This window comes from Rattus rattus, chromosome 2 (genome assembly GCF_011064425.1).
Source record: "Rattus rattus isolate New Zealand chromosome 2, Rrattus_CSIRO_v1, whole genome shotgun sequence".
Classification (NCBI taxonomy): Eukaryota; Metazoa; Chordata; class Mammalia; order Rodentia; family Muridae; genus Rattus; species Rattus rattus.
Genome location: NC_046155.1, coordinates 171,393,647 through 171,408,077, shown reverse-complemented (window position 1 = coordinate 171,408,077; position 14,431 = coordinate 171,393,647). Strand labels below are relative to the sequence as shown.

The window sequence follows — 14,431 nt, the reverse complement described above, 5'->3', positions numbered from 1 at the left end:
CAAACAGCAGCTCCCTTTTTCTTTTAAGCTGTTGGATTTGTGTGAAGTTGTAGAGTGGCTGAAAACTAATCTGTGGTGTTAAAAGAAAGAACCAGGGTACTGACAAGATGGCTGATTATGGCCGTTAGGAAGGTGCTTGCCATTCAAGCAGGAGAACATGGGCGTGGGGATGGAGAGTTGGCTCAGCAGTTAAGAGCGCTGACTGCCCTTCCGATGGACCCAGGTTCCGTTCCCACTACCCACCAGGCCGCTCCACAAGCATCTGTAGCTCCAGTTCCAGACGATCCGACGCCCTCTTCTGGCATCTGCAGGTACTGCAGGTACAGAATGCCTAAACATGCATGTGAAGAACAACACACGTACGTTTCTTCATAGCATGTGTGGCGTGTTGTAGCTGTTGAGATGAGTTAGTGGGTAAAGCCATTTGCTGTCAAGCCTGATAACCTGAGTTTGGTTCCTTAAACCCACACGAAAGTGGAAGGAGAGAATCACTCCATGAACTTGTCTTTTGGCTCCACGAGTACCATGACACTCGCCCCAACTCCCCACATGTCCTTACTCAGAATAATGATAAACAAACAAGGATTTTAATTAGACGAGTTGGAGCACACCTTTAATCCCAGCACTCAGGAGGCAGAGGCAGGCAGATTTCTGAGTTCAAGGCTAGCCTGTTCTACAGAGTGAGTTCCAGGACAGCCAGGGCTACATAGAGAAACATTGTCTCGAAAAACCAAAACTAAAACCAAAACAACAACAAAAATCCAAGATGATGATTCCTGAGTTTACTACCTAAAATGGCTTCTATGTGCACACACACACACACACACACACACACACACACACACACACAAAGGGTTGGATAGGATGATCCAAGCACTAATGAGACAGAATAAGGCGGATCTCTCTGAGTCCCTGGCCAGGGTTACATAGTGAAATCTAGTCTGGAACAACAAACAATACTGAGTGGCATACTCAGAGCCCCTGCCTAGAATCCCCCAGTGAGGGGCTGGGGGCGTGGTCAGTGGTAGAGACCCTGCCTAGGATCCCCCAGTGAGGGGCTGGGGGCGGGGTACTTGCCTAGTATGTGTAAGGCCATTGGTTCTCAGCCAAGATAAAATAACTACGTAAATTAGAACTGTAAACACTATCACTGCTGTTGTTTTTGGAGGGCTGTATTCCAGGAAGATCAGAAGTCTCTACTTCTACTACGTCTATCATGACCTCTCAGGACTAATTTGTGCAGGAAGTGACCGACCGTGATAAAAAGAGGGCGATGCAGCTCTTTGAAACCTTTGCACACTTCCTGAAAACAATGGGAATTTCACTTCCAGGCAACAGACGCACAAGAGTAATCAACCTCAACACAAGAATGGCCCTCCTGCTACCAGGGGGACTGATAACTAGGAAAAAATAGAAAAGTACAGTCCGTTCAAAGTGAGGCGTTGAGGTGATCTATGGGTACACCAAGCTTTTAGAGGGCAGACTAGGGTGCCTTGGAAAGCCCTGTGGGAATGTTTTAAAGATAGCCCCTCATTAGCCCACTTTGCCCTCAAACTCTCAGCGATCCTCCTGCCTCAGCCTCTCAAGTAATGGGAGAAGATTATTAACCAAGGCTTGCATGGAGGGGGGTTCTTCAAAGAAGGAAGCGACAGGAAGAAGGGTCCCAAGCCAAATGTCCCTCCCTGAGGAAGGCTTAAATTCGAAATGTGGAATTGGAGAGGGTGAGGAAGGAGTTAATAGGTTGAGCCTCTGAAGAAGCAGGTGAGATTTCCAGGCTTGAATTCCCGGGGGCGGGGAGGGGGCACTGTGGGGTGCAGGGGAGCGGCAGAGGAGGGGTTAATGGGGGCGGGCCTGGCTGGGGCGGGGCCTGGGTTCCGACTCCAGCCCCGGGCCAGGGGTTGTCGCTGCTCTCCTGCCCCGCGGGGGCGCCCGCCGGGTCCCCGCGCTGCGCAGAGTCGGGACCAAGTCACAGACGACGGTCGCCCAGCCCAGCCTCGGAGCAGGTGGGTGCTGTCTCTCTGTTCTCATTCTACCCCTTCTCAGGTCCTAGACTCTGGATGGCCACTCTGCTGCCTCAGTCTCCCCGCAGCTTCCCCTCTCCGCCACTCGGCTCCGGAGAACCCATCTTTTCGGCTTCTCCCTCCTGTTCCTGGGGTTCCTAAGATACTCTGCATCTGGGTCTCTCTCTCTCTCTCTCTCTCTCTCTCTCTCTCTCTCTCTCTCTCTCACACACACACACACACACACACACACACACACACACACACACACGCTCACGCACGCACACATATCATGAACTATCTTTGAACTCACTCTCATGCCCACCACCTTGGTCTCGAATTCACTGCAATCCTTAGTTTCCTAGAGTCTACTGGGATTACATGTCTCTGTCACCCCACCCGGCTCTCCACCCTCTGGCGTTTTATAGACAGCCCCTGGCTGTACAGCTCAGGTTTACCTTAACCTGGCCACCCTCCTGCCTCAGCCCCCTAAATGCTGTTGGTATTCTTCAGCAACAAACCCAGAGGACTCTATTCCTTTATTTCTTGGGGTCCCCCACCTGCCCCTCCCTTCTACCTCATGCCTGGCCTCCAGTCCCCAGTTTATGTGAGACCCCCTCCTTCTCTTTGTATGTCCCCAACTCATATCCATCTCATCTTGCCTCCCCACACTTGCTCCTCCTCTGGTTCTCTGGCTCTTTGGCCCTCGCCCACTCCCACGTTGTTGTGGCGCCTTTAACGCCCCCACCCTACCCCATCACTCTCCCTAAGTCCTGAGACACCCTGGAACCTTTTCCTCCGGGTTGTGGGCTGCTTAGGGTTGGGGTAGGGGACAGTGGGGTTGCAATCCAGGGTGGATGGACCCTGAGTGACACCATGACCCCAGTACCCACTTGGTAGTCACCCCGTGGCTTCTGAGGTCACACCTACCCCACCCTCCTGTTTCAGGAATTCCTGGCTAAGGGGGTTGGGGGGGTGGACTTCCTCCCGCACTTCCTCCCTTCCAGGATTTGGCTGGGTCTCTGTTAACTCCTTCCTATTTTGTCTTACTCCCCTTCCCTGGAACTGAACTCCCAGACTTCATTTCCAACCAGGCTCTAGAGTTCTCAAAGCTTTGGTGCGTGTGTGTGTGTGTGTGTGTGTGTGTGTGTGTGTGTGTGTGTGTGTTGTTCCAAGCTGGATGTGCACTGGGGACACTAATGTAAAAGATGGGGAGCATCTCAGTGCTCCTCCTTCTAGACTTTCCAACCAGCTGCACCCGCTAAAATCTACCGAAAGTTCTTCCCAGTATCTCTGTCTGAGGTAGAACTCGATCAACGTCACGTTTGAGATCCAACTAGGAATGAGTACTGAGATGAATGAGTAAGGCTTCCCAAACTCTGACCACCCAGGAGCCCTGCAGCCTGGTGCTGGCACCTGACTGTTACCCTAGCACTAGGAAGATAAGAGACTGGAGGATTAAGAGTTGCCGGGCCAGCCTAGGTGACATGACACCCTGTCTCAAAAGACTCTTGTAGTGACACATTACCTGTAACTCAGGCTGAGGCAGGAGAATCTTAGTCTGAGGCCAGCCTAGACCGAATAATGGAACCTGCCTTCCAGTCTCTGAATGATAGGACCTGGACGGCTGAAAGCCTTTGAGACAAGTGCAGGGAAGCAAAGGCCCTTTAGGTGTTCTGACCCTTCAATCCCTGCTGCAAAGCTCCTGTGGGAACCACACGGGCCATGCCCCTTCCATTGAACAAGCAGGGAAACTGAGGCCTCAGAGCACGAAACTCAGGGCTTAGGACTCTTGTCCAACGGCAGCCCATATCCGGAGACCTGGGTTCCCTTGACCATATCTGGAGACCTGAATTCTTTCACTACCACTAAGTCGGATTAATTCGGGCAACGAGGCCGGCTAAGTGAGTAGGGAGCCACGCCAGACTTGGGTATGAATGGCTGGAGGCCAGAAGGGAGGGTTTGCGGAACAGAGCAGACAAGATTTTTCTGAGGACTTGCTGGTGGAGAGGAAAGGGGTCCCAGAGGTAGCATGGGCTGGGGGGTTGAGGGGGAGGAGTTTCAGAGAGAGCGGGAGAGACAAGCCAAGTGAATTAGCTCCACCCCGTCTCCTGACCCTCCCCTCAAAGCCCACTGTTCCCCCGGGACATGGCCTATAATTTGGTTTGTGTCTAGACAAATAATAACTCAGCTGGTGTGAACAGGGAGGGGCGAGGCCAGACCGCTGAGCAAGGGGTCAGAAGCAGCCCGGGTTCCTAGGGTCCATCCCTTCCCGAGGTGGGGAGAGTATAATTTCGGGGGGCCGGGTGACCGTCTGTCCTGACCGCCCAACTCCGTGAGCCTTCAGTATCTTCGAATGTTTTAAGTCAGAGCAGGAATATGGGGAAAAGAGGAAGTAGGGTTCACCTATTTACAAAGCGTTCTCATTTCTGCAAAGAGTGAAAAGGGAAACGTGTATTCATTTGCTGGGAAAAGATAAAAATCACCCAAGGTTTAATAATAGATTATGAAAGTCATAGCGTGTGTTTTATTTTATTTTATTTTTTTTTCCTTTTTTTTTTTGAAATCATAGAGGGTTCTAACAATAGAACTTCAGAATCTTGGGCCGGGAGACGCCTGGAATATTGCAAGCTGACGAGGGTGCACGCTGGCAAAGGCAAGGATAATAATAACAGAAAAGCAGAGAATCAAGGCTCTAGAATGTTAGAACATTCGACCACAAGCGGGGCCGGCCATAGAACCTCGGGACTTGAGAACGGCCGCCGGATTCTAGAATGTCAGCAGGGTAGCTCTAACAATTCCACCGTCCTGCTGGGTGGTGTGGGTGTAGAGGCCAGGGTTGGTGGTGGAGGTGGGACAGAGATGATCCTTAATAAAAATAGGGAAACTGAGGCCCAGCCAGGTGGCCTGACTGCACGCCCCCGCTTTGCCATTTCCTCTTGCTGCCAAGGCACCAGGTGGGCAGCGAGAAACACTGATCACATTTCAGCCCTAATGAGCAGACGGGAGCTGGCCGGTCCCCTGGGGCCTCCAGAATGGGGGAGACTGGGAGCCCATGGTGGGGAGAAGCAGGGGGAGCCTCGTGGCTTCAGAAATGAGGGTGGTGAGCGGGCTAAGGGTTGATGAGGATGGGGGTGTGGGCCCCTGTCACTGCTTTCTCTTGGCTTTTCAACCTCCATGTCTTTGAGTTTTGCTGCATTGGGGGTTTGGGGAGCCTTCAGGGACTAGGTGTTCTTCCCTGGCTTTAGTAGCTGAGGCTGACTGGGGCTTGGGGTACAGGCTATCCTTTTCTGTATCCCCACCAAAAGTTGTGTCACACTTGAACTTATCTTTTCCCGCAGGAACCTGAGTCGGGGGTGGGGTGTAAGATTTCGGCTCACTAAGGGTTAAGATAACATTGACTCCACCTAAGGCTATGCTAGAGGGACACTCCAGCCATGATGGGGTAGAGTGTGTGTGTGTGTGTGTGTGTGTGTGTGAGAGAGTGTGAGTGTGTGTGTGACTGTGTGTGAGAGAGTGTGAGTGTATGTGAGAGTGAGTGTGTGACTGTGTGTGAGAGTGTGTGTGTGACTGTGTGTGAGAGTGTGTGAGTCTGTGAGTGAGAGTGTGAGTGTGTGTGTGACTGTGTGTGAGAGAGTGTGAGTGTGTGTGTGACTGTGTGAGATGTGTTCATTTGGAGGCCAAAGAACGCTGATGTCTTCTCCAACGCCCCTCTCAGTTTGTGAGATCTGAACCAGCAGCTCACTGTTTCAACCAACCCGCCTACTAATGATACCAATTAGTGCTGGGTCACCGGCACACAGGGCAATTTCTGCTTTTAGTGACTGCTTAGGCCACTTAGGCCATCCTGCTTTCGTAAAGGATGGTCATACCCATTAACATCTTCCCAGGGCCACTTTTGTGCTTTTTTTTTTTTTTTTTTTTAAGATTTATTTATATGAGTACACTGGTAACTGTATTCAGACACACCAGAAGAACACATTGGATGGTTGTGAGTCACCATGTGGTTGCTGGGATTTGAACTCAGGACCTCTGGAAGAGCAGTCAGTGCTCTTAACCTCTGAGCCACCTCTCTCTATGTTCTTAGAAAGAACCTATTAACAAGGTGTGGTGACACCTTTAATCCCAGCACTCAGGAGGCAGAGGCAGGTAGATCTCAAGAGTTCGAGGCCAGCCTGGTCTACAGAGTGAGTTCCACGTCAGCCAGGGCTACCCAGAAAAACTCTTGTCTTGAAAAATAAAGAAATAACAATTTCTGATTTTTAACAGACTCTCAAAGAGGTTTGAAGCCGCTAGAAAGACACTGGTACAGCAATGAGAGGAAAGAAGCAGTCAGAGGAGGAGATACTGTTCAGTTCAGATGGTGAATAACAGTCTTTCCTCTCTGGACCTCAGTTTCCCCATACATACTGGGAAGAAATGGACCCCTGTTGCCACACTCTGAAAGCCTGTATCATGGACTTTTAAGACTCAGAGGTTCTGGGAGTTGGGGATTTAGCTCAGCGGTAGAGCGCTTGCCTAGAAAGCGCAAGGCCCTGGGTTCGGTCCCCAGCTCCGGAAAAAAAGAAAAAAGAAAAAAGAAAAAAAAAAGACTCAGAGGTTCTATGATGGCTGAGGCTGGGGTGAGGGTGTCGTGCGGGTGATAGTCTGTCGGTCTGTCTGTCTGTCTGTCTGTGCCTCTCTGCCCTGCGCCTAGCTGGCATCCTCATGACTCAGGTAGGCTGAGGACAGGGTGGGTGCCAGACTTTGTTCCCTGGGAGGAAATTGGCAATGAGAGGTTCATTTCCGTTGGCTGCCAGGAATGTCTTTGCTGCCTGTGTACCCGGTCTAGTCTCAGCGGGGACCTGGGGCCATGGAAGGGGATTTCAGGGGACACCCAGCTGTCCTTCGAGGGCTCTTATGTGGGTGCTGAGGATCTGAAGGCAGACGCTTGTCCACGGCAGTCAGTTTACACGCTGAGTCATAGCCTCAGCCCGTTACATCCTTCCCTTCTTCCTTTCTCTTTAAATTTGGAGGCAGGGTCTCACTTATCCCAGCCTGACCTGTTGGGCTTACAAGCTTGGGCCAACGCGACTGACTTAGGAAGTGCTGGGGATACAAACCAGGGCGAATACCTCATGAACTGAGCTATGTGCTGAGGCCTCTTTTTAGCCTTGGTTTCTTCTTTGTGGTGATGGGGATTGAGCTCGGGACCTCATGCCTGCTAGAGGAGCGTTCTTCTGCTGAGCCACACCCCAGCACCCACTGTTAGACTCTAGGTAAGCATTCCATCAGTCAGCCACGTCCCCAGGACCGCGTACTGAATATTCTACTGAAGACGCTTCATTTTGCCACATATTTTCCATGTGTGATGTGATTAGGATAGAGACCGTACCCCTCTTTTGTAGAAGTTAAGGATTCTGTGGGAAAAACATTACCCTTGCTGTAGTAATAGGAAAAGAGAGATGGAGGGAGGGAGGGGGGAGGGAGGGAGGGGGGGGGGGAAGGAAGGAGGGAAGGGGGGAGGGGGGAAGGGAGGGGAGGAGGGGGGGGAGGAGGGGAGGAGAGGAAGGGAGGAAGGGAGAAGTGGGGGAGAGGGAGGAGGGAGGGCAGTGGGGGAGGGGAGGGAGGAGGGGGAGAGTCAGGGGGAGGGGGGAATGGGGAGGGAGGGAGGGAATGGGGAGGGGGAGGGAGGAGAGAGCACAAGAACAGAGAGAGGGCAGGCAAAGAGGAGACAGACAGGGGGGGGGAACGGGGACACACACTTAGTCTGGGTGGGAGATTTTGATTGATGGTAGGTTGGGCTGGCTCCCATTGGTCTATCCAGGAACAAGTCCCTCCCACTCCATTTCCAAGAGATCCAGAAGTTTCCAGCTCTGGGGTGGAGAGGTAGGTATCTAAGGACTCCCCACAGGGTGCTGGCCTTAGGGATCAGGACATGGCCTGACCTTTCCAAGTCAATCAGGAAGCAGATGGGTCCTGCCCTTTAATCTCCTCCCAGCTTGCAGCCTCTTCCCCCAGGCTCCCCGGGGCTTGTTGATGCCTGGGGTAGAGTCTGGGAGGAGGAGAGGGAGAGCCATGGTGGGAGAAGCACCGGCCAGAGTGTTCTGCCCTCTCCTAGCCTCTAGGCTTCTGGAATGATTTATAGAAGTCCCAGGCACTTGCTGGGCCCCTACTGTGTGCAAGGACTGTCCTTCACACTGTCCTTCACACGGGTAACAGAACAGTTCACACGACACTCAAAGTCCCTGTTGTCCAAGAAGTTCCAGACAGACAGAAGCCAACAGTGCTGTGAGGAGATGATTGTAGGAGTGGTGGGGACTGTCACGAAGACTTGGGAAGGAGTGAAGGATGTAAAAGAGGAGCTGAAGACGCCATAGGCTAGTCAGGGAGACAGTGTGGAGGTATCAGTACTGGAGGAAGCTCATTGGATTGGAGATTGCTGGAGGGAGGAGTGGGCAAGGCAGCACAGGCTAGCTAGGAAGAATCCGGGTACCAGGGACTTCCATTTTCCAGCAACTCTATTCATTTTCTTGCAATAATTCAGAGAGAATCTAGGGCCTTGCACATATGAATCAGGTGCTCTACCACTGAACTTCCAGTCTCCAGTGGGGGATTCTAGGCAGGGGCTCTCCCACTGAGCCACGCCCCCAGTCCCTCACTGAGGGATTCTAGGCAGGGGCTCTACCACTGAGCCACGCCCCCAGCCCCTCACTGGGGGATTCTAGGCAGGGGCTCTACCACTGAGCCACACCCCCACCCCCTCACTGGGGGATTCTAGGCAGGGGCTCTACCACTGAGCCACGCCTCCAGACTCTTGGAAGCCTTTGGAAGTTCATGAAGAAAAGAACCAGAGGACTTGGGTTTCTGAGGCTTGCTGTGTGACTCCAGGCTCATCCCTTCCCCTCTCTGGACTATAATTTCCTCATTTGTTTAGTAGACTTAACCTGTCTGTCTGTCTCCCTCTCTCTCCTTTCTCTCTCTTAAATTACATTTGTTTGTTTGTTTATTTATTGCCCTGGTATATGTGTAGAGGACAACTTCTGGGAGTGAGTTCTCTCCTTTCGCCATGTGGGTATTGGGGATAAAATCAGGGCGTCATGCTTGGCAGTAAGCAACTTTTCAGAGAAGCCGTCTCACTGGCCCTCAAACTGGTTTTTAAGTGAGTTCTGGGGATTTTTCAGAGGTGGCTTCCCAGCCTTTGTGTCTTTCCTCCAGACCACGTGGCACTTTCTCCATCCATTGTCTTGGACTGGATTTCCAAGGACGATCTTGTTGGTTTCCTTCCTTCCTTCCTTCCTTCCTTCCTCCCTCCCTCCTCTTTCATTTATTTATTTATCTCTTCCCTCTTTCTTTTTCTTCAAAATAAGCCTCTTTGTAGCCCTAGCTATACTGAAACTCACCCTGTGAACAGGCTAGCCTCAATCTCAGGTATCAGCCTGCCTCTGCCTCCTGAGTTTAAAATGCTTCGAAGCTGGGCGTGGTGGTGCCTGCCTATAGTCTCACCACTCAGGAAGCAAGGATGCTCACGAGTTTCAGACTGGCCTGGGCTACATGGTAAGACCCAGCCACAGAAATCCATCAAGCCAACCAACAGATGTGCAGGGGACGTGGCTCAGTTGGTACAGCACCTTCTCTCGAGTGCATGAGGCCCAGGATAAAAAGCTCTGTGTGAACTGGGCATAGTAGAGCACTCCTGTGATCCCAACACAAGGCTGGAGCATCGAGGGCTAGGTTCAAGGCCAGCTTGAACTACATGAGACAGAGAAGAAGAGGGAGAGGGAGAGGGAAAGAGGGAGAGGGAGAGGGAAAGAGGGAGGGGGAGGGGGAGGGAGAAGAGAAGGAGAGGGAGAAGAGGAGAGAGAGGGAGAGGGAGGGAGGGAGAGAGAGAGAGAGAGGGAGAGAGAGAGATTGGTTTACATCCGAGTAAACTAAACAGGTACAGACCGCCGGATCATCAGGTGAGGGGTTTGGTGCATGACTGTTGTCTACTATAAACATGTAGATCTTCGAAGAATAAAGGTTCCGGGTCCTCACTGGACAGCGGGAAAGGAGAGGGACGCCTGTGAGGGCTGCGCCCCCTGCTGGCTGCAACCCGTGTCCCTAACCATGACCTTTTCAGAGTCTAACAACTCCTGCTCTGCCCCACTGTCAACCCCGAGGCCCTTTTAAGACAGTGGGGCTCTGGGAAACGAAGGGCTGTCTGGGAAAGGGGGCTGAGGGCAGAGACTTCCCACCTTGGGCATCAGGACCTTGGACAGATCTGAGTGGTGCTCCTTGTCAAAGCTTTATCTGCTCTCTGTAAAAGAGCATATGCAGGGCTGGGGATTTAGCTCAGTGGTAGAGCGCTTACCTAGGAAGCGCAAGGCCCTGGGTGGTCCCCAGCTCCAAAAAAAAAAAAAAAAAACCAAAAAATCACACCCAAAAAAAACAAAAAAAAAACATAAAAAACCAGTCAGAGGACAACCTATAGAATTGGTTCCTTTCTTCCACCGTGTGAGTTCCTGGAATCAAACTCTGGTTGTAAAGCTCCTTTCCCCATTGAGCCATCTCCACACTCCTACCATCCACTGCTTACTTAGAAACACGTTTTCATAGCTTCAATCCCAGTATGTAGTGGAGGATGACTTTGAACTCCTAACTGTCCAGCCTCCACCTTCTGGTTCAAAGACACGTGCCGACATTTTGGGTCTTTAATTTGTATTTGGAAAGTCCCTCTATTGCCCAGCACCCTAAATCCTATGCTCTTAGACACCTCTGCCTCAGGGTGATACTCAGGCTTTGTTGGAGTGTTCCTTCTGTCTTCCACAGGAATAACGGGAAGGTCCTGGGGAGGCCAGTATGGACATCCATGCCAGTTTCTCTAATGTTTTCTCTCCCCTCAGGCCTAGTGACCTCAGCTATCAGTACAGTCGTGAGTGGGACAACCTCATCTCCACTCCTCAGTCTCCACCAGGATCGACTGAGTCTCCTGGAACCCCCTTTGGAGTCCCCCTCCTACCCACAATCCTCCTGTGCTCCGCCACTTACTCACCTTCCTGTTTCCTAGCATCCCTTCCTACAGTCACCAGCCCTTACAAGCCCTTCCTCTTTGCCCATCCCCAGAGGAGACCTCACTTTTCTTCCCCCATTGGTGACTTTACATAGTTCTCTGTTTCCTGCTGCGGTCCTAGCAGATGCCAGCATTCTAAGTTGCATCTTGCCAACTCTGTAACTTCTCTCAAAGCTCCCCTGTGTCTTCCCTTAGTGTTCTAGAACATTCAACCCCACTGGTACTTCATCATGTCCCTATTGACAATAAGCATGACACCTCTGGTATCTTCATCTCCCCCGTAAACACTGCCTTCACCTATTTTTCTGGTGCCCCCATCTTTGCGCTCTGGTTGTGTGTGCAGACACCCCCACTGACATTAGTCCCACCTCTTATCCTATCTCCATCACTCCTTGACGCTCTTCCTCTCAAGTTCTCCTTTTGCTTAGCCTACCACAAAGCAACTCGGATCTCACTCCTTGTGAACTGTCTCCTGTGATGCTTCCCTGAGCCTCCAAAGAGGGGGCTCAGGGGGCCTGATGGCCTCCCGCCCCCCGTGGCCCTGTAGCCCCAGTGGGCCAGGGGAAGCGCCTGGGAAGTCCCATCGCCCAGGATGGACAACAGCACGGGCACGTGGGAGGGCTGCCATGTGGACTCTCGAGTGGACCACCTCTTCCCACCATCCCTCTACATCTTCGTCATCGGGGTGGGGCTGCCCACCAACTGCCTGGCCCTGTGGGCAGCCTACCGCCAGGTGCGCCAGCGCAATGAGCTGGGCGTCTACCTGATGAACTTGAGCATCGCAGACCTGCTGTACATCTGTACGCTGCCGCTGTGGGTCGACTACTTCCTCCACCATGACAACTGGATCCACGGCCCCGGCTCCTGCAAGCTCTTTGGCTTCATCTTCTACAGCAACATCTACATCAGCATCGCCTTCCTGTGCTGCATCTCCGTGGACCGCTACCTGGCTGTGGCCCATCCACTGCGCTTTGCGCGCCTGCGCCGGGTCAAGACAGCAGTAGCTGTGAGCTCCGTGGTCTGGGCCACCGAGCTAGGCGCCAACTCAGCACCGCTCTTTCATGACGAGCTCTTTCGTGATCGCTACAACCACACCTTCTGCTTCGAGAAGTTCCCCATGGAGCGCTGGGTGGCCTGGATGAACCTGTACCGCGTCTTTGTGGGCTTCCTCTTCCCCTGGGCACTCATGTTGCTGTGCTACCGCGGCATCCTGCGGGCCGTGCAGAGCAGTGTGTCCACCGAGCGCCAGGAGAAAGTCAAGATCAAACGCCTGGCCCTGAGCCTCATTGCCATCGTGCTGGTGTGCTTTGCACCCTACCATGCTCTCTTGCTGTCTCGCAGCGCCGTCTATCTGGGCCGGCCCTGGGACTGTGGCTTCGAGGAGCGAGTCTTCTCTGCCTACCACAGCTCCCTAGCCTTCACCAGCCTCAATTGCGTGGCTGACCCCATCCTCTACTGCCTGGTCAACGAGGGTGCCCGTAGTGACGTGGCCAAAGCCCTGCACAACCTCCTCCGCTTCCTGGCCAGCAACAAGCCCCAGGAGATGGCCAATGCTTCCCTCACCCTGGAGACACCATTGACCTCCAAGAGGAGCACCACCGGCAAGACGTCTGGGGCTGTCTGGGCAGTGCCTCCCACTGCCCAGGGGGACCAGGTGCCACTGAAGGTGCTGCTGCCCCCGGCACAGTGAGCCCCATGCCCAACTGTCATCCTGCACCCTCCCCATTGTATGCAAATGTATGTAAATATGGCCATGTGGATATTCATACGAATAGAAGAGAAAAATGAGGTTGGTGTGTCTCTCTCAGCCATCTTCTTCCACTATGATGCCCAATGATTCACTTTATTCCAGCAGGGCCTGAAGGGGAGTGACACAGCTGGGAGTTTGTCATCATGGACTCCCAGATGGCGAGTCAAGGAGAGTTTGGGATGAGGGGATAATTAAGTCAACCGTTTGGTTTCTAATAGGTAAAGACAGAAGAGTCTGATCAGATGCTACAAGTTTGTGACTCCAGCTACTTGGGAAGCTGAGGAAGAATTTGGAAGTTCAAGACCCACTTGGACTACAAAGTGAGACCCTGTCTCAAAGTGTTAAACACAGCAAAGCCTGGGGAAGTAGCCTAGCAGTGTTTATCTAAAATCCCCAGGGAGGGGCTGGGGCATGGCTCAGTGGTAGAGGCCCTGCCTAGAATCCCCCAGTGAGGGGTTGGGGGCGTGGCTCAGTGGTAGAGCCCCTGCCTAGAATCCCCCAGTGAGGGGCTGGGGGCGTGGCTCAGTGGTAGAGCCCCTGACTGGAATCCATTCTGGTGATACCTAGCATGCTGGCAATTCTTTCTGGTTTGTCTTTTGGAAAAAGAGTGGTTATTTATCACAGTCCGACTCTGAGGTATGGTCTTCCTTCCTCAGCTTCCCAAGTGCTAGACTTACAGGTGTTCACTGCTACGTGGAGCAGAGTTAGTCTGAGTCTACACAAACAGCATTGTCTCAGTCTGAGATGCTGAAGGACAGGGACTGTTGAAAGCAGATTAGAGTCAATCTGGGCAGACTTCCTGGAGGAGGAGTAAGCAGGGGTGGTTTAGAAAGGAGGCCCAGGGGTTGGGGAAAAGCAACTCAGTGGTCCATCCAGTGTCTTGCCCCAGAAGACAAGGCCCTGGGTTCCCCCAGCTCTGGGAAAAAAAAAAAAAAAAAAAAAAAAGAAAGAAAGGGGTTGGAGGCCCAGGACAAGAAAATCAACTACCCATGCACCGTCCATCCACGTCTTGCCCCAGAGATTACGCTGGCCTCTGGGAGGTAGGGCTAACAATAAAAAAGTAAACATAGCAAGACCACTCCCCCACCCCTTTTAAATTTAGTGTTTTGTTTTTCTGAGACATGGTTTCTCTGTGTAGTCCAGGCTGCCCTGAAACTCACTGAAAAGACCAGGTTGGCCTCGAATGTAGAGATCCATCAGCCTCTGCCTCCCTCCTTAGTCCTGGGATTAAAGGCATTTACCATCACAGCCCAGGGACAACTTTTCGAAATTATATTTGTTTACTTACTGTGGGATGGGGGTTCTGCCGCATTACTGCTGTGGTAGTCAGAGGACAATTTAAGGAATCAGTTCTCTCCCTCCACCATGAGGGACCCAGGGAGTCATTCAGGTTCCCAGGCTTGGGGACCCTGATCTGCTCAGCCATCTTGCTGGTCCATCCACTGCCCCTCATTTGTTTTTGTACTGAAAGCTGATTCTGGGGCCTGTCCACATACCCGTCCTCCACTCCCTTTTAGTGTTGGGGGATTGCCAAGGCTGGCTCGGAGCTCTTGTAGTTCATACAGGCCTTTAACTTGCGATCTCCTTGCCTCAGTTTCTTAAAGATTTATTTATTTATATATATAAGTACACTGTAGCTGTCTTCAGACA

General features: G+C 52.3%; 1 protein-coding gene across 1 annotated transcript; it reads left to right on the top strand.

Moving 5' to 3' along the window:
• The first annotated feature begins 1,922 nt into the window (after positions 1 to 1,922).
• On the top strand, positions 1,923 to 12,820 carry Gpr4 (G protein-coupled receptor 4). The gene is made up of 2 exons (XM_032894309.1): positions 1,923 to 2,003; positions 10,865 to 12,820. The coding sequence occupies exon 2, from the start codon at positions 11,624 to 11,626 to the stop codon at positions 12,719 to 12,721; it is 1,098 nt and encodes a 365-aa protein (XP_032750200.1). The 5' UTR covers positions 1,923 to 2,003; positions 10,865 to 11,623; the 3' UTR covers positions 12,722 to 12,820.
• Positions 12,821 to 14,431: the final 1,611 nt, after the last annotated feature.

What these genes read in the sequence shown, in the direction of transcription:
- Gpr4 (XM_032894309.1), top strand. Translation starts at nt 11,624, where the DNA reads ATGGACAACAGCACGGGCACGTGGGAGGGCTGCCATGTGGACTCTCGA.